The sequence below is a fragment of the Protomyctophum bolini genome, assembly GCF_963924005.1.
Source record: "Protomyctophum bolini genome assembly, chromosome: 19".
Classification (NCBI taxonomy): Eukaryota; Metazoa; Chordata; class Actinopteri; order Myctophiformes; family Myctophidae; genus Protomyctophum; species Protomyctophum bolini.
The window spans coordinates 36,779,900-36,800,194 of record NC_137880.1 but is presented as its reverse complement, the minus strand read 5'-3'; the positions used below and the strand labels follow the sequence as shown (position 1 = coordinate 36,800,194).

The 20,295-nt window shown below is 44.0% G+C and overlaps 2 protein-coding genes across 2 annotated transcripts in view; both read left to right on the top strand.

Moving 5' to 3' along the window:
- LOC308334314 (E3 ubiquitin-protein ligase RNF19A) overlaps positions 1-16,627 on the top strand; it is a 33,249-nt gene extending 16,622 nt beyond the window's left edge. The window contains 9 exon segments of the mRNA XM_080791002.1: positions 2,925-3,130; positions 3,337-3,484; positions 6,113-6,132; positions 6,135-6,218; positions 6,221-6,273; positions 7,809-7,923; positions 12,572-12,709; positions 13,886-14,168; positions 15,004-16,627. Of these exon segments, the coding sequence (XP_080647128.1) occupies positions 2,925-3,130; positions 3,337-3,484; positions 6,113-6,132; positions 6,135-6,218; positions 6,221-6,273; positions 7,809-7,923; positions 12,572-12,709; positions 13,886-14,168; positions 15,004-15,289 (1,333 nt within the window). The 3' untranslated portion in view covers positions 15,290-16,627.
- A 2,576-nt stretch (positions 16,628-19,203) lies between these two features.
- LOC308334309 (low density lipoprotein receptor adapter protein 1) overlaps positions 19,204-20,295 on the top strand; it is a gene marked incomplete at both ends in the record, with an annotated part of 62,027 nt that continues 60,935 nt past the window's right edge. Inside the window, one exon of the mRNA XM_080790996.1 lies at positions 19,204-19,288. Coding sequence (XP_080647122.1) covers positions 19,204-19,288 — 85 coding nt within the window. The remainder of the gene's footprint in view (positions 19,289-20,295) is intronic.

The window sequence follows — 20,295 nt, the reverse complement described above, 5'->3', positions numbered from 1 at the left end:
TTACATAAGCTGCTCATTCGCAACTATGACTTTGTGTATTGCCATGTTTCTACTAGCATACGCACATTCCTAGCGGTCTTAGTGACAGAAGCTTACCGTAGGAGATTATGTCAGCTCTGAGCTCTCTGTGTGTGTGTGTGTGACTGTGTGTGTGTTCCTATACTTCGAACACGATAAACTCGATTTTAGCATTTTACACTTTTCTGCTCCATGGATGATCCTGGTGTAGTGGTTTATGAATGATAATCAATTGGATTTGTTTTTGGTATACAAGTGGTCAGTTAGTTGGTGAGCTTGGATTGACACAGTGGTGCGTAGTCTAATATGAAGTAATTAATGGGCTTATTGTTGTTCAATTTTGCCATGCCCACTCCCCCCCCCCCCCCCTTCCTGTTCCTCTGGCCCCCTCCACCACGCCCCCCCCTCCCTCCCATGCACATGCGTGGTGGTGGGTGCACATGCACACACATGTCCATGTGTGTGGTGGGTGCACATGCACACATGTCCAAACATTACTAGTAATAACATGCTAGTCCGGCAGCCAGGGGTGTGGAGTGGGAAATTTGGTAGATGTTTTTGAGTGGTGCAACCACTCCTACAACCAGCAATGTCCGTGTACCTGTTTGTGTACCTGTTTGTTTGTGTACCTGAATGAGCACGAGTATGTGACTTATTTATACCAGTAGGGGTCGCAAGAAACAGAGAGAGGGGTAGTGCTGTGTCTCTAATGAGAGAGAGAGAGTGAGAGAGAGAGAGGGGGGAGGAGGGGTAGGGGGGAATTGCACCACTCAGTTCACACGTGTGTGATTTTTTTTTACTGGCCCTAAAATGTTGTCTATGTACATACTTTCATGAAGTCACCTGCTGACCGGCTGTGAGCATTGAGCAATGTTTTTTATAGGGGGTTACAGACCATTATGTGACAGACCATACCATTAACAAGCTACAACCTACAGTATATAAAGCAACATTTTCTAAATGTCATTATGCCTGGCCCTTATTTAAGTAGCACCAGTAAGACGCGCAAACGCGGGAAGCGAACGCAGCTCGTACATATTTGGGTTTTGGACGTATAGCTGCTTTGGGGACTCCTTATATGGTTATGGCTGAGTCATGGTGACGTAATCACTCAGCTCCATATATGGGCACAAAAGCGGGACAGACGGACACACACACAGACAGACAGACATGATCTGCTAGGTCTCATAGTAAGTGCTCACTGCGTTCGCAATGATGTGACGTGTCAAACCAGGGGGTTTTCATGATTCTGAATCCATTGCAAGCATTAGTTTTGCACGAAAAACACTCCTTGGGCTAAAAAAAACGGCCGTAGACGTCATCACAAATGTGTCGAGGTCAGCACATTTGGGCACATTTTTGGGCAAGTGGCTTATGGTCGAATTTAACCCAAGGAGTGGTTTTCGTGCAAACACTAATACTTTCACTAATTCAGAATCATGAAAAAGCCCTATAGTTTGACACGTCACATACAACTTAAACATAAAGCATAATTCAATGTTGAACTTTTTGCTTTATATTAGGTTGTTAAAGGTATGGTCACATAACATAACCCCCTATAAAACAAATGTCTCAATGCTAACAGTCGGTCAGCAGATGGATTCATGAATGTATGAAAAACGATATACCAAATGTCCCCCCCCCCCTTTGAACAAATAAAAGCCTGTTGGCTGCCGGACTATTATGCTGCAAGATTACGGCATTGTGTTGCATTGTACAATTTGTACAATGTGTTTAAATAAGTTCAACAACATTAGGTTAATGGCTGTGCGCTCTTTCAGTACGTATATACCTTTTAGTATTATAGGATGTTTTCTGCACTTTGCATTTACAAAGGCAATTCAAGGTGCTTTACAATACATTATGCATGAAAAGGCATTCAAAGACATTTAACCCATTCTGACCGGGAACCCATTTTGTTGTTGGCATCATGTTATGCTTTAGCTATTGAAAAATAGCAGATCTACAAGCTCGTAGCGCGCCACCGAGTGGCGCGCTACGAGCTTGTAGGTCTGCTATTTTTGAAAAATCGAAGAACGACTGACATTTTTTAGAATCTGATCTCAGGTCAGAAACCTTGTATGAATCTGATCTCAGGTCAGAATGGGTTAAATGAAATGCATATAATTCAGGAAAATAAGTAGACAAATAAGCATCAGATCCTCAGATGGTTCCATTTCCATTTGTACCCTCAGAGGGTCCACCTGGGACCCAACCAAGGAACCCTGAGGGGACCGCACTTTGATAACCACTGTCAGAGTTCTGAACCCTGAAACATCTTGAAACACAAAGCAGACACCAAGAAGATAGCATGATGTCAGTCCCTGGACTTATACAGTTAAAATATTTAGGCTATAATAATGTGTGGTTTGCATGTTATGAACAGAGGATAAGTTGAACAATTACCGTCACCTTCCACAGTCGTCATCATAATACAGTTCACTCTGAGACCAGTCACTGAACGTCATGGTGTGTTGAACCTGAACAACAACAGGTTCATTACAGTAGTAGTCATAGTGTGTTGAACCATTGCATGTCCAAACCCGTATTACTTATAGTGAGTGAGTGGCCTGGCACTCCCTCCCTCACTCTTTGTGGGCGCCTGTGGCTCAGGAGGTAGAGCAGGTCGTCCAATGATCCCTGGGTCGGCGGTTCGAATCCCAGCTCCAACTGTCCACAGGTCGAAGTGTCCTTGGGCAAGACACTGAACCCTGCATCGCCTCCAATGAGTTGGTCGGTATGAGCTCGTGTGTGAATGTGGGAAGTGAGGACGCTGGCGTCGACTGTTCGCCGCTTCACCTCCCAATGCATGAATGAATGAACCGTTGTAAAGCGCTTTGAGCACTTGGAAAAGCGCTATAAAAATTAATTCATTATTACAGTATCATGTCTTATTGAACCCACAGCTACGCGGTGATAGCCTATGGCTGTGCAGAATGCCCCAAGCTGAGCTGCGGCCGCGAGGGCTGCGACACGGAGTTCTGCTACCACTGCCGCCAGCTGTGGCACCCGGACCAGACGTGTGACCAGGCCCGGCGGCAGAGAGCACGCCACACGTCCGGAGGGAACGACGCCTCCACGCTGTACGTCTTCAACGAGGAGGCTGGTGGAGGTACTGTATGTACTGTATGACTGCCTGGGGGAAACCCTTAGAGTAATGGGGCCTACATCATAACTCTCTCTGTGTCTGCGCTGTGGGGCCTACATCATAACTCTCTCTGTGTCTGCGCTGTGGGGCCTACATCATAACTCTCTCTGTGTCTGCGCTGTGGGGCCTACATCATAACTCTCTCTCTCTGTGTGTTCTCCTGTCTCTAGATGCAGAGGAGATCAAGGCTTGTCCGCGCTGTGGGGCCTACATCATGAAGACCAACGACGGCAGCTGTAACCGAATGAACTGCACGGTCTGTGCCTGTCAGTTCTGCTGGCTGTGTATGCAGGAGATCACAGACGTGCACTACCTCAGGTTAGTTAAGACATTCTGGGCTGGATGGATGGAACGCCTGTTGTGTGTTTTTTAACCCGTTCTGACCTGAGATCAGATTCTAAAAAAATGTCTTCTACATCCTGACAGTTTTCTGAAAAAGCTGTGTTTCTATGTCAGTCGTTCTTCAATTTTTCAAAAAATAGCAGACCTACAAGCTCGTAGCGCGCCACTCGGTGGCGCGCTATGAGCTTGTAGATCTGCTATTTTTCAATAGCTAAAGCATAACGTAATGCTATAACACCAAAAGGGGTTCCCGCCCCAAAATGGGTTAAGTCATTATGTTATGCTTTAGCTGTTGAAAAAAATTGCTTGTAAGTCTGCTATTTTTGAAATCTTTTGAAAAATCTTTGAATATATATTCTTTCACAACAAACATTTAAACTCATATCTTTGCTTCTGGGGGGGGGGGGGGGGTCCCTGCATGGAACAACATATTTTCAGGATGGGAGTCCACGGCCAAATACAGATAATTCTGAGGGGTCCTTGACACTGACATAGAAACATAGTTTTTTTTCCCCGAAAACTGACATGATATAGAAGACATTGTGTAGAATCTGATCTCAGGTCAGAACGGGTTAAGCCACTGTAGTGTTGTGTGCTCTCACACAATGCACGCGCGCATGTACCGAACATACACAAAGACCGTAAACCATGCCATTACCTCTAATTCCCAAATGTTTGTGTATGCTCCGAAACTAAAAGCTGTTATTTTTTATTCTCGCCTAGAAATTACAGACCTTCAACGTATTGTTTTTAGAGGGATAAGGGCCTTTGCAAATCCACTACAATAATAACACTCTACGGGCCGGGCGCGATGCGGCATCAGCAAAACGCCTAAAACCCACACTTTACAACGATGTGTTTTTTCTACAAAGGAGAAACTAGCATTTCTTTAAGGGTGTGGTTACTTTTCTTTGATTCTTTTTACAGTCTGACATCAATTTTAAATGGTTTCATATTCAGCAAAAAATAAATGCCAGCAATAGCTAGCTGGGCCAGCCAGCCAGCCAGCCAGCCATGCAAACCGAGCCAGTTAGTCACTCATGTCTATGTTGTTTTGAAACGGCACTTGAAAAAAGCACGCTATAGGCTCTAGGCTCTAGGCCACCTATTGATCTTTCCAGTCTCTGGACAGGAGCCATTGGCTCACACATCATCAATTAATCAGCTCTATCGGCATCCATATTCCTATGTAACGGTAACGGTACACGCAACCCGAGTTGGATATAGCCTGATTAGGAGCTGATTAGCTACGTTTAAAAACGGAGCAGCTTAACCCATTCTGACCTGAGATCAGATTCATACGAGGTTTCCACTGGACACACACTGGTCTGATTAACCCATTCTGACCTGAGATCAGATTCTAAAAATGTCAGTCGTTCTTCGATTTTTCAAAAAAATAGCAGACCTACAAGCTCATAGCGCGCCACCGAGTGGCGCGCTATGAGCTTGTAGATCTGCTATTTTTCAATAGCTAAAGCATAACATGATGCTAACACCAAAATGGGTTCCCGTTCAGAATGGGTTAATTCTGCTGCTGTAGTGCAAAGATATGGAACCTTGTAGATATTTTTTTACAAAAGTTTCAATTTGCTGTACTGAAACGCCATTGGTTTTCACGTTTTAACTAAGCTATGTATTTTTACGCAATGTGTGTGAAAGTGTGCAAGAAAGTGTGCTTCGTCATTTGTCAGATTTTCCTCCTAATTTACATACTCCTCTCCTCCCCCCCCCCCCCTAATACTGAACATGACATGGGTCACATTCTAAATACAATTTGTTTTGATATTTTGCCATTACTGTGTGTATCTCTCACTCTATCTCTATTCTCTATCTATATCTTTCTCGCACGCATGCACACACACACACACACACACACACACACACACACACACACACACACACACACACACACACACACACAATTCTGTGTCTAATATAGAGGGTATGCGCATGGCATCATCATCATCAAACCCGGAAGTTATGCAGGAACGCCTACTGAGTGGCAAAAAAATACTTTCTGTCCTCGACAGCCCAGACATCCAAACAGAAAAGTCCTATCTGATTGCATTAAACAACATTAAACAATGTTAAAGTCGCTTTTCATGGTGCTTTGCCACTCGATTTTCCACTCGATGTGCCATTCACTTTAAGCATGCGCATAATACCCTCTATAGACTCCAAAACATACCGTGAATCTGTTTTCCAATGTTTCCCTCTCTGGGTCTGTCCTGATAACTCTGTCTCTTTCAGTCCCTCAGGTTGTACGTTCTGGGGCAAGAAGCCCTGGTCACAGACCCGTTCTGAACTCTGTCTCTTTCCAGTCCCTCAGGCTGTACGTTCTGGGGCAAGAAGCCCTGGTCACAGACCCGTTCTGATCTCTGTTCTCTCTCAGTCCCTCAGGCTGTACGTTCTGGGGCAAGAAGCCCTGGTCACAGACCCGTTCTGAACTCTGTCTCTTTCAGTCCCTCAGGCTGTACGTTCTGGGGCAAGAAGCCCTGGTCACAGACCCGTTCTGATCTCTGTTCTCTCTCAGTCCCTCAGGCTGTACGTTCTGGGGCAAGAAGCCCTGGTCACAGACCCGTTCTGAACTCTGTCTCTTTCCAGTCCCTCAGGCTGTACGTTCTGGGCAAGAAGCCCTGGTCACAGACCCGGAAGGTTCTGTGGCAGGTGGGCATGTTGCTCGGAGCTCCGGTCGTCATCTCCCTCATAGCCGCATCGCCATCCCCGTCATCATCGTGGGAATACCCATTTACATGGGCCGCAAGGTAACACTTTGATCTGTTTTATAACATATTAATAATAATAATAATCTACATGGGCCGCAAGGTAAACCTGGGGCCTATTTCACGAAACTTGGATTAGAGATTAAGCCGGGCTTTAACACATATCCTGGCTTAATATATCCTGGATCAGTGCTTAACCGGTTTCATGAAAGCTGGTTGATCTTGCCAGATTAACTTAACCAGTTAACCTGGATATGTTGAGGCTTGATTCGGTTTCATGAAAGTGATGCTACATAAGTTACCATGGAAACGTATGCTTTGGACTTAGCCTGCTCCGGACCAGGCTAACAGCCAGGTTTAACCTAATCCTGATGTCTTTACTGTTCATTAAGCAGTCAAACTGATCACAAACCAATGATGTTTTCCAGATTTATTCAATTATTATGGGTTTACCGAGTGGCGCGCTACGAGCTTGTAGGTCTGCTATTTTTGAAAAATCGAAGAACGACTGACACAGAAACATAGCTTTTTCAGAAAACTGTCAGGATGTAGAAGTCATTTTATAGAATCTGATCTCAGGTCAGAATGCAGTTGTTGTTGATGCAGAGAGAGGAACAGACCATTTGAAATGTGTCTAAACTTGCAGTGATAATAACGATAAATTGCTATGTTCTTTGTTTTTTTTTTGGTTTTTTTTTGCTGGCCAGGATGTCCGGAGAGAATTGTAATTTCCGGCTTTTGTCATAGAAAAAAAAAAAGAAAAATCCAAAAACCAGCAATGAGTGGCCTAATGACCTCTGGTGCACATTATCCAGATCTATTTGCCATCTGTGTTTGGGCCTCTTTGTAAATCATCTTCCCCACTCATCATCAGCTGAAACACGTTGCTGCAAATCCTCTACCCAGAAATTAGATTCAGAGGACTCGGGGGGGGGATCCAGATACAAACACACTTGGATCTAATTTCATGTTTTTGGATTTATTTGCTTTCCTGGGATTGGTTGATTCGGTTATATTTAAAACAAAAATGCCCCTAAAATGAAACCACCCCTTTGACCTTGAACTCCCCGCATACAGTATTTTAACGCAAACAAAATAATGTTGGACCACCAGTGTGCGTGGACTTTTTTAGACTTGTGTATCCCCTCTGCAAATCTGATATTCATCTAAATGGATCGCTGTACAAATAAACATGGCCTTGAAACACTCTTTGAACATCACATACTGTATATGAAATATAAATACACACGACACACATACTGTCGCTACAAAAGAACAGGATTAATATTGATTTAACCACTTTGAACTCTTGTGTTCCACTATTCTGGTGGAAACACTGGGCGACAATAAGCAGACCTACAACATCACAACGTGCCACGTTGTGTCACATTGTGAGCTTGTAGATCAGCTATTTTTAGTGAGATTTGGTGTAGAGGGGGGAGAAAAAAAGAGCGCACCAAATACAGAGCCAACTCGGGTCAACTTCACTATTATAGAGGGTTTAAGCGATTTGTATTTAACCTTGTTTGAAGGGAGTGAAGCTTGTTGATGTTCAGTTGTCGTTGTCTCTTTTGCAGGTCCACGGTCGTTGTAAGAAAAACAATATCTCAGGAAGTAAACACTACTTGACAGTGGCAAGTGGCGTGATGATGTCCGTGTTCGTGTCACCAGTCATAGCAGCCGTCACTGTGGGTAAGGAACTAACAATTATTATTAATAATAATAATAATAATTATTATAGTGTCACCAGTCATAGCAGCCGTCACTGTGGGTAAGGAACAGACAACCAACCAGCACCGGTCACTAAGACCACTGACCCACTGTCACTGTGGGTAAGGAACACACAACCAGCCATTAATTAACCATTATTAATGATAATAATAACGTCTTCTCTGTCACTGTGGGTAAGGAACTAACAACCTGCACCGGTCACTCTTGGACAGTCACTAATGTCACCAAATAGACCCTTACGGATGGTGGTTACATTTGATACACTCAGGTTCATAAGGAGATGTAAGTGAAACTTGATTGTTAAATTATACATCCAACAACAATCTTTTCTATAAGTGTTTGTTGTCAGTAACATGCGAGAGTCATCCTCTCTCTCCAGCTTTAACCTAAGAAAACATATCGCTTACACCCCATTTAAAACACTTATGATTTCACACCGTACTGTACATGGCTTGCTACTGTATCAAATTCCCCACTACGAACCTTTTAGTATAAACACCCTTCCTATAACCCTCCTGACACTACCTGCAGTACAGCAGTTTTAATAAGGAGAGTCAAGTCATTCAATAATGAAACCTTGAATGCCTCTTCGGGGGCTTCAGTTCAGGAGCATACCGTCTGGCTGCTATACGGTAGCTGTAGCGGTCACTGCGGTCAGGATGGATGGGATGTTCCTTGTTAAAGTAATGAGTCAGGACTGTATAGCCGAGGCCAGAAGGAGAGGAGAAGAGGTCTATCATGTCTGTTCACACCTCACTGACCGCGCCACTAACTACCTCTCACAGCTCTCCCATCTGGTAGAGCAGCTAACACACACACACACACACACACACACACACACACACACACACACACACACACACACACACGCTCGTGACGCACACACACACAGACACACACACACACACACACACACACACACACACACACACACACACACACACACACACACACACACACACACACACACACACACACTACACATAAAGAGAACTACACACATATCGTATGGCTTTGGTGACTCCCAAGGGAGTGCCTGGTGGCTCATCCAGTTAGTACAGAGACCGTACAGAGTTCACCATCCATCAAACATGGAGGAAGCACTCAGACACCAAAACATGGCGGCGGTGTTTGTTTCAAACGACGTAATATTGCCATGGCTGGCAAGTATGGCAACTAGCAGTGCTGCAGCATGCTGTGTTATCAAACAACTACAATTTACAATTTACAATTCAGGCATTTATCAGACGCTCTTAATCCAGAGCGACTTACATTAAGCAAGAACAAAAAGCATGGGAATACATCACATAAAAGCATTTATCATGAAACATGCGTAAACTAAGAAAGTAACAGTGGAATATCTATATAATGAAACTATACATATAAACTATACATATATACTACTATGCTATACATATGTACTATGGCGTGCTATGACTACATACAATGCAATTATAGTGCTGTCTACATAACATTCTATAAGTCTGTGTCAAATGCTATCTAAGTCTACAGAAATGCTATCTAAGGGGGTGGGGTAAGTGCTATGGGCCATGATGGAGTCTGTGGGGAAATCCCAGCTGGACTATTCTGTACTTTATACCCTTTTCATTTACCAGCACACGTTTCCAGCGCTATACATTCTGTACTTAACCCCTTTAACCTTATAGAGCTTCCCATTTTGGCCTGTCATATACTCATAATAGACGACGAAAGTCCAGCGAAAATGGGCAAGCATTTGGTGAAACTAGCAGATCTATAGAAGCTCACAACTTGGTGTAGATTAGAGGGAATGAAGGAGGGGGCTAAGTATAAATATACCCCTGGGGGTATCTATATACAGTAGTCCTCTTTAGTTGTTGGGGTACTGTATGTCACCATAACAATTCACCCTCTGCATTTAACCTGCATTTCTGACTATTAGGAGCAGTGGGTGCTATTATTTCAGCGCCCGGGGAGCAGTTGGTTGTTAAATGTCTTGTTCTGGGAGTGGTGGTTGAACTGGGGACCTAGTTCCAATTCCCTCAACAGATCAAGCAAAACAACAAGTGCTCCCTTAGCCAACAACGATACAAGTGTATGGCGTTCAGTATTGACGTGAACATTGAAGTCAATTTTGAATGTCAACGATACCATTACTATGAAGAGAAGAGAACAATTGGAGAATTGGAAACACTGATTAATTAATGAATCCTGGTATTCTTGCCAGTGTGAGCCCAAATCACGCATATACCTACCACACAGCTACTCATCATAAATTGTATAATAATAAATAGTGTACGCATCGCAAGGTATGATACAGTTTACGTTTGGCTGTATATCCACTGCCAACAATGTATTCCTCTCTGAGCCAGAACAAGAACAAAGAACTGACTGAGGGCTGATTCATACTCCGAATATAGCGGAATAAAAGTCGGTTCGGCGCTGTAGAGCCTACAATGTGACGTAATTTGAGGTTCAGGGGGGCGGGTACCGTCCTAAAGTCGGCTCTTCGGTGCTACTGATAATTTCTGACGAGCCAAAATCATTTCGGCACTACAGCGCCGAAACAGCGGTAAAATAGGAGTATAAATCGGCCCTAAGAGGCGAAGGGAACTTTGTACAAAATCACAGTAAATATTCACCGTTGCAATGAGTGCTGACTGTACTGCATTTGCATCCACATGTGAGACAAAAACAGTCCCATAGCATGCAATGAAGTTTAAACATGCCACTGTACTCAAACGTACAGATGCAAACCCACTTGTATGCAACCATATGAACACCCACACGTTTAGAAACCTTCTGTATCTATAACCATGACTATACTCATTTTAGATTTTTACATATACTAGCGAATATATACATTCTCAACTGTCCTTCGATCTGAGACCCAATCATATACAATATACACAGCAATAATGCGTTAATATACAGTAGCTCTCACGCGTGTATGGAAGAATACTGGTGGTATATGTATAGTGCTGTCGACACATACAGTACAAGCGCACACACCGTGTCCCCTAGGGTAGATACCCTCACAAAAACATGCAGTAATCCTGGTCTCTAAACTGCCTCCCCCTGGCCAGCCGGGGCGCCTGATGGAGGGGAAAGGAACTGGTTGGAATAACGTGTTCCTTCCACGCGCTACGTCCAACCAGGGAAACTCCCCCCTGCCAGGTGTAAAGGAGCAACTTGGACACTTGGACTTGGACTTGCTGTGTGATGGTGGTGCTCATCATGCCTATAGGCATGATGCTCATCATGCCTATAGGCAGCAGCATGTCTGTCAACATGTGGGTCAACATGTCGTCCCTTTCCTCAGCCTCGGGGAGCTCCTGCTGTCTGCGTCCATCACTGTACCGTGCGTGGCGTGGCGTGCGTAACGTGCGTGGCGTTGGCGTGCACGGATGAGGGGCTTAGCTGCAGCACATCGCATCGGGCCAAACGTCCCCATTCATCCCACCTCCTCCTTCCTCTCTCTCTCTCTCTCTCTCTCTCTCTCTCTCTCTCTCTCTGTCTCTGTTTATCCGCCCTCCTCCTCCCCCTCTTACATTTTTCATCCTGAAAGGCCCGGTCTGTTCTCACGGAGGACGAGACGAGGTCAGCTCTGATGTCGCTTTTGTGTTCGGGTCGCTCTCTTTCCCCACTTCAATCCCCTGTTGGTCTTTACGCCGCTACCGTTTTTTGTCTCTGGTTGCGTATGTCTCTCTCTCTCTCCCCCTCTCTCTCTCTCCCTCTCTCTCTCTCCCTCTCTCTCTCTCTCTGTCCCACACAGTTCTTGTCATCCCGTTGATCAAAGCGCCCGTCCTGTGTTTATTGTTTGCTTCATCGTGAACCTGCACAGTTTTTGTTTCCCCCATACTTTGCTAACGGGGCATCTTTATTCTTTACTGATGTCTTCATTTTGTTCTCTTTGTCTTGTGCTTTTGGTGTCACGGCCGCACGCATCGCACTGCATGCACGCACGCACGCACGCACGCACGCACACACACACACACACGCACACACACACACACACACACACACACACAATTTATTTCTCTTTCTCTCTCTCCTCTCATCTTTGTCTATGTTGACTGCCTCAGCCTCTTGCTCTGGCGTTGCCTCGTAGACTAGATGGAGTCCCCAGTGTTTTAGCAGCACTGGCGTTGCCTCGTAGACTAGATGGAGTCCCCAGTGTTTTAGCAGCACTCATAGACTAGATGGAGTCCCCAGTGTTTTAGCAGCCTCGTAGACTAGATGGAGTCCCCAGTGTTTTAGCAGCACTCACGGGCGCGTTAATGATGGCCCTTTGTTGGTTCCGTGCTCGGCTTTGTGTGCCCAAATTCCTCGTGAGATCACATGTCGCGTAATCATCACACGGCACAGGAAGAGGCTTCTTTCTGCTCGTCAGAAAGTTTCAGAGGGGCTTGTTGAAAGGGAGGGTGGGGCGGTGAAATACGCGAACACACGTCATTGCTGTAACTTGGAAGAAAATAAAGCATATAAGTTATACTGTAATCGTGTTATTCTCACACTTTTTTGAAAGAAATCTTCCTCCTTATATTATAATAATACCTGATGATCATGGGAAAAAATCGCGGCACTACATTTTTAAACCTGCTGCTCGTCTGTGTTGTGTTTTCTGCAGGTGTGGGCGTGCCGCTCATGCTGACGTATGTCTACGGCGTCGTTCCCATGTCGCTCTGCAGGAACGGCTGGTGTCGACCGCAGGGCGAGCCCCCGGATTCTGAAACACACAAGATCCAGCTGGAGGATTTAGCCAGCTGTGAGTATTATTATACGTAGCTTTCCTTTCACTCAGTACTTTACTTGGGTTTTATTTAGGTTCAGTGTTGTTTTTGTCGACTATAAGACTTAAGACGAAAAATGTTCGTCGACTACCTTCTTTCATTGATGAAAACTAAATGAAAACTAAGCTATGAGGACTAAAACTAAGACTAAATGTATTGACAATTTAGTCAACGGCTAAAAACTAGACTAAAATGCTAAGAAGGGGACAAGTGGACAAGAGAAATAGCCGATCTACAAGCTCACAACGCGTCACGCTGCGACACGTTGTGAACTTGTAGATCGGTTATTTTCAGTGTAAGTGTAAAATCACTCATTACGACAACATCAAGGCCGGCCAAAATACATTTTAGTTGACTAAATCAACTGTAGATTTAGTCGACTAAAATATTATGACATTTAGTCAACTAAAACATTCCAGGTGACTAAAATGTGACTAAAACTAAATGAAACCTATTCAAGAGACTTTGACTAAAACTAAAATCAAAATGTTCTGCCAAAAACAACACTGTTGTTACAATTACAGTATAGATAGATAGTTAATTTTTTTAGTTTATTTGTCTCGTCATGGTTTATCCAACATTATTACATTATTACATAATAATGTAATACATTATTACAAGGAAAAGGGGTTGACAACATACATACAATTGACCGAAAAGGAAAGGCCTGAAGCCGAAGCTTATTATGCCCACCTTTTTTGAGATTTCAGTAAATCTCATATAAGGAAACAAAGACTAAATAAAGAAATCCGTTTTCAACATTGCCGCATTTCTAATGAAAGGATTAACCCATTCTGAACGGGAACCCATTTTGGTATTAGCATCATGTAATGCTTTAGCTATTGAAAAATAGCAGATCTACAAGCTCATATCGCGCCACCGAGTGGCGCGCTAAGAGCTTGTAGGTCTGCTATTTTTGAAAAATCGAAGAACGACCGACATTTTTAGAATCTGATCTCAGGTCAGAATGGGTTAATCAGACCAGTGTGTGTCCAGTGGAAACCTCGTGTGAATCTGATCTCGGGTCAGAATGGATTAAACAAAATCATGTTGCAAGAAAAAAATCAAATAATCTGTATACATAATAGTGCATTATGAGTGTTGCTTTGAAGCGTGGCCTGGTCCGATGACGTCTCCTCTTCTCTGCTCAGATCTCCTGTTCTCTCATGTCGTCAGTGACCACTGGACGGGTCAGAACAACCCAACACTCAGCGACACCAGCCTTCAAGAGGTCCGGGTCAGTGTACAGGAGGTGGGCGTGCTCCCCAGTACCAGCAGCGGCAGCACCCCTCCAGAGCCCGGGAGCTATATGGAACTGGATGAAGAAGCCACGAAGCAGCAGCGCCACGTATTCACACAGCAGCACGACAGCCAATCGGAAGACTGTGAGGTGGTTATTGTGCCTGAGCCTGACAGCAATGTCGACTTTTTAAGGTTGGTCTTCTTTCTTGAAAGAAAAAGGGGGGAAAAAAGTGTATAGTTCGGAGTCTTGCACTTTTCACTGTGTTTGCTGCCCGTAGCACTTACCCTACCCCTTTAGACTTTTTTAGGCACTTTTTGTAGACTTAGGGCCGATTCATACTCCTATTTTAGAGCCGAATAAAAGTCGGTTCGGTGCTGTAGAGCCTACAATTTGACGTCATTTGAGGTTCGGGGGGGGGGGTACACCGTCCTAAAGTCGGCTCTTCGGTGCTACTGAACATTTCTGACGAGCCGAAATCATTTCGGCACTACAGCGCTGAAACAGCGGTAAAATAGGAGTATGAATTGGCCCTTACAGTAGATCAGCATTTGATACAGCATTTGATACAGACTTATAGCATGTTCTGTAGACATGTATGTAGTCATAGCACTTCATAGTACATATGTATAGCATAGTATAGTATACTCAGTATATGTATAGTTTATATGTATAGTTTCATTATATAGATATTCCACTGTTACGTTCTTAGCTTACGCATGTTTCATGATAACTACTTTTTATGTACAGTATGTGATGTATTGTATTGCCATGCTTTTTGTTCTTGCCTAATGTAAGCCGCTCTGGATTAAGAGCGTCTGCTAAATGCCTAAATTGTAAATTACAACCACTAGACTGCGGAACAGCGTTTCACTCCCTATCAGATCTGCCCCCCCCCCATTGAATCTTTTCAAGTCATTGCAGTGACTGTAGTTTGTTTTAATTGCTGGTTATTTTTTTGTGTGTGTTTCTATTATTTTTATTGTTAATTATCAGGCTGTATTCTTTTTTTTTTTTTTTTTTTAACAGGGAAGGAAAAAACATTGAAGTCCGTGTGGAAATTGAAACCCAGCCCCGAGGTGCCCGCCGCCAGGCCAGCCTGAGCAGCGTCCTGTCCAGCCGAAGCCGCTCGCTGGAGTCCCTGACCCTGGGAGGACACTACCAGGCCCCGTCGCAAGACCACCATTGTGCCTCAGAAAGCATTAAAGGAGGAGGAGGAGGAGGGGGAGAGGAGCAGGAAGGAACTGAGAAACCCGGAGGAGGTGCTGAAGGGGAAGGGACTGCGTGGCCCGTCTTTGAAACGGATGTCGTCTGAGTTGAAAGGTTTTGTTTTTCGACTCGTCGATGTAAATCCATGGACTGATGTGACTTTTTTGGCTTCGGACCTGAAAATCATTGGCCAAGCGAGGGCCAAGTAAGTCCTGCTTCCACCATAGGCCCCCCTCCTCCTCCTCCTCCCCACCAGTTGCCTTCTAAACGCCCCTCCTTGAGGAAAAGACATGGCATTAGGGAGAGGGAGAGTAAATTAGAAAACTGAGAATATAGAGCGCGTGTGTGTGTTGAGAGAGAGAGAGAGAGAGAGGGAGACTGTGTGCGTGCGTGTGTGAGTGAGAGAGAGATTACTATGTGTGTGACACAATGACGTTAAAAAAGAAAACGGAGGGGATGAATGATAAAACGGTCACTTGTCTGTCATTGTGTGGATGGAAACGATATGAAGACATTTGAACAGAAATGACTGAGAGACCACATGCTAGCTGACTAGTTCAGTGGCTCTTTCTGCTTCTTCTCCTCTGTCCTTTTAAAAAGACACTACCTTTACTCCTTCGTCTAAAACTAGCCTCCTTCATTTGTTATGAAGCCCTCTCTCTTTCCTCCGACTCTAATATTGTACTTCTTCTACTGACCTAACTCCCCCCCCCCCATCCCCACATAAGAGAACAATGTAGCCGTTCCAGAAGAAGAAGAAGCATGATCATGTTCTGTGGGGGATGTTAAACAATTTAAAACATGCAAACTTTGTCTTTGTCACTGAGGAAAAATATCCAACGCTTCCCAAAAAGCTGATGCCATATTGTTGAAAATACACTGATAGGCTACTGTGCAAAAACAAACAGGGGTCAGCGATAGGCTTTCTCTCAAGGTTACCCTCTGGTGTTTTTAAGATGCAGTCAGTGTGCCGTTCGGCGTTCGTATACCTGAATAATATGCAAAACGTTAAGCGGAGAAGACGCATGCTGCACTGGTTCAATTCTAGAAACGGTGAACGGACTTCAGAGTATACAATCGACAGAAATTACTTTATTTCAAGACTGTTTGTCCTTTTATGATTGGGGTAAAAAAAAAAATGTTTTCTGTGACTTTGGGTACATCGCCTGACTGAAATGACATGCAGGGCTTATAATTAATTAACCATAAACAAACAATGTCAATCAGTTTCACATCCAGAGTCTTCCATGGAAGGAAATAGGAAAGGCAGTTTTACGTGCGTGCGTGTGGGGGGGGATTATTTCGGTGTTTGCGACTTTAGGCCACACTTCGTTGGAGGCCATTTGAAAGATTTTGAGGAAAAACATGGCTCTCTCTCTGTCTCGCTTTTCCAGTTTATTAACCCATTCTGAACGGTAACCCATTTTGGTGTTATAGCATCATGTTATGCTTTAGCTATTGAAAAATAGCAGATCTACAAGCTCATAGCGCGCCACCGAGTGGCGCGCTACGAGCTTGTAGGTCTGCTATTTTTGAAAAATCGAAGAACGACTGACATTTTTTAGAATCTGATCTCAGGTCAGAATGGTTTAATCAGACCAGTGTGTGTCCAGTGGAAACCTCGTATGAATCTGATCTCAGGTCAGAATGGGTTAAAAAGCTAATTCTGATGCAGTATTTCACTGGCATTAGCGGTAGCAGCAGCGCCACAGCATCCTTTTTAAGACACGGAACGATAACAATATGCTGCATGATTCTACTGTACGCGCTGTGTAGCCATGGATACACATACACACACATTCATACACGTAAATAACAGCCAGTGTATGTACATGTACTGTATAGCTGCAGTATAGTGTCCGGTTAAAACTAAATTAACCCATTTTGGTGTTGGCATCATGTTATGCTTTAGCTATTTAAAAATAGCAGATCTACAAGCTAGTAGCGCGCCACCGAGTGGCGCGCTACTAGCTTGTATAGGTCTGCTATTTTTGAAGAATCGTGAAAAGTGACATGAAAGTGTTTGAGAACGACTGACATAGAAAAAACTGCTTTTTCCAAGAAAACGAGTCAGGATTTAGAGGAACATTTGCAGAATCGTTCCCAGGTCAAAATGGGTTAACTAGAGACCATCTCAAACAGACAGAACAGAACAGAACAGAACACTGCTATAACTGCAGCATGCCACCTCCTCAGGCTATACTGTAATAATCCTTTCTAAATGAAATACGTAGCCTACATTATGATTTCCTTCCTGGGCGGGACCTTATTTGTGAGATTAACTATATTGTAGGCTGATGGTGATGATGATCACACTTGACACGAAAGCCCCCACACTGTTGAGTTGTGCAGAGAACCTAAATAAAGATTTCACCATGAAGGACTTAAAACAATTGTGCTTTGTGTGTGTGTGTGTGTGTGTGCTCTTCATTTTATTCAGTTGAACTGGCAAACATTAATGCATATTTACAATATGTTACCATTACAATATTACCATTTTCTGTTTGTGGGACTCGATCGCACCAATGATGTGCAGTAGCATACAGTGGACTTTGTGTAATAGCCGTTTTGCATCAATAGATGGCGCTAATAGACAGCAAATGTAAAGGACGCGTCCACTGAATTACATCAACCAAAGTATTTTCAAACCAATAGGATTCTAATCAGCTTTTCAGTGGATCTTTAAAAGTGATACAGAACTTGGGCATTGGCCCACAGGTGATACAGCTGCATATTTCTTGAATTACACGTGCTGTTACCAAATTATAGGGCCACAAGTAATGTTTCTATATGCACAAAGAAACGGGGGACCCTCTTGTAAACAAGTTTAATGCTTAATGGTGTCGTCCACTCACAGTTAACAGTTTTTGTATTGAGTTGTGCTTGAAATGTACTGTAATTCTGCACACTGTTAATACATACTTAAATCAATCAATCACAGAAAAGAGCACTATCTATTCTAGGCCTACAGTACACAATGCAAGTAAGGGGTGGTGTGTGTGTGTGCGCGCGCGCATCATGCAGGCAGGCAGAACGCACAGCGTGAGAGAAAGTGTGTGTGTGTGTGTGTGTGTGTGTGTGTGTGTGTGTGTGTGTGTGTTTAATTCCACACGTGTTATCTTTCTTAATTGGCAATGGCACGGGATGGGTGCATGATCATGGACCTGTGTGCAGTCAGACTCAGTGCCTGTGCAAATATATGTGTAAAAATTGGTCCGGGTACTAAAGTATAATTCCATTACTTTACTGCATGAGAGTGTGTGGCTGTGTGCAGTGCACACACACACACACACACACACACACACATCAGGCTGATAGTATCAGCTAGCTTCATTAGTGGATCTGTAGTGTAGGTAGGGGATGCATTCATAGCACCTCAGCAGTCAGCAGTGCATGATGCAGGTCTAGCCACACCCCCCTCTTAGCATTTCTTTTCTACATTTCTTTTCTAGTGGCAAGCTAACATGCAGTTTCCCCGTTGACTTTAATCATTCTTTCTCCACATAACATAATCTGACATTTTTATTCCACGCAGCGGCAGCTCAGCCTCATCACGCTGACATCTCGCGGCTCCACAATTAATTAACACCCCAGTCGGGGTACAGGTTACCACCCCTTTCACTTTTGAAGTGGGTGTGTGTAACATTCGAAGGGAACGCCCTACATCTGTGACTTGCTGCCCGGCGGCAGCCGCCGGCAGTTGCCAATCTCACTTCATTACAACCACACGGCAAGGGAAGACACACAGTTGTGTTTGCCCTATCAATGTACCACTGAGCGGTGAGCGCAGACTCCAGTTTCAGAGGGGGAAATACGGGGTGCACGCCACGGGAACTGGGGTCTGTCTGGGGAGGAACTCTGTCTCTTCTTGCCCATAAAACAATCCAGCGAACGCTACTTTCCTCTGGCTGTTTGTGGACTCCACGGAGCGGTGCGTTCACTGTGTGCAACGCCACGCCAGGCAGCCTCCTCCTCCTCCTCCTCCACCTGCCCGAGAACACACACACCTTTATATTAGCCATGGACGCGTTGAAATCAGCTGGAAGAGCCATTATCAAGAGTCCCGGAGTTCCGCGGCACACATGGGGAACTTCAAAGCACGAAAGTAAGTGTCTCGAATTGTGTGGAATTGATTAAAAAGCTGGCGCTGCGAAGACGCGACAGCTTGTTGAAAATGCTGTGAAATGTAATCGACCCCAGAGAGAGAGCGAGGCGAGCGACTATGCCTTTGGCTATATTCATATCTTGTATGCTGTAGTCGTGTATAGTATGCTCTGTCGCTTGGTTAGCATATAGTTGGATAGTGTATTGTCTATTCTAAGTTCGTATACAGAATATAATGCACTACTATAGTATACTATCCTGTATGATACCCAAGCGATTGTGTTTGTTTAGAATTTCTAACAAAACACACAGCCTGTTTTTCCACAAGTTAATTGCATGGTTTACTGAATGTGAATGTGAATGTGACTCTTTTATAGGCCTATTTCACAGTGAATACTGGTTACATTTTGATTAAAATATCCAGGACAAATCCCAACAATTATTTCAGTATTGTTTAACATTACATTAGACTTGCAGTAAGGCCAGTGTAGCCGTTGTGATTAATCTAAAAGAAGAGCACAATGAAATTATTCTTGAAAATCTGTCAAAAACACGTGAAGGGGATGCTTTTTGCACGAGGAAGTGTAGTAGGGGGCCTTTTTTCCTGAAGAAGAATGAGACGTTAAGAGAAAGCGCATCATGTCACCTTGTGTCACACATGTGACAGATGGAGAGGGACAGTGATGATATGTGGCCCCAGGGCAGAGCATGGCTGGCTGCTGTCTCTCTGGTGTGTGAGGAATGTTGTGAGGTCTCAGTCCTCAAGGAAACGCATTACAGACATCACATTAACCCCCTTTGTGTACTGCAGACTTATATGGGAGGCTAAGATAAACATTTCATCAGCCTTCTATTCAAAATGTAGAACCACACAAGAACATACATGACATACTGTATACGGTGTGCCACAATGGTAACATTGCATGTGTGTGTATGTATCAATCAAAAAGATGGCTATTGGGGAAACAAAGGAAGTATGAATGAGTAGTTTATTTTGATCTTTCAGAG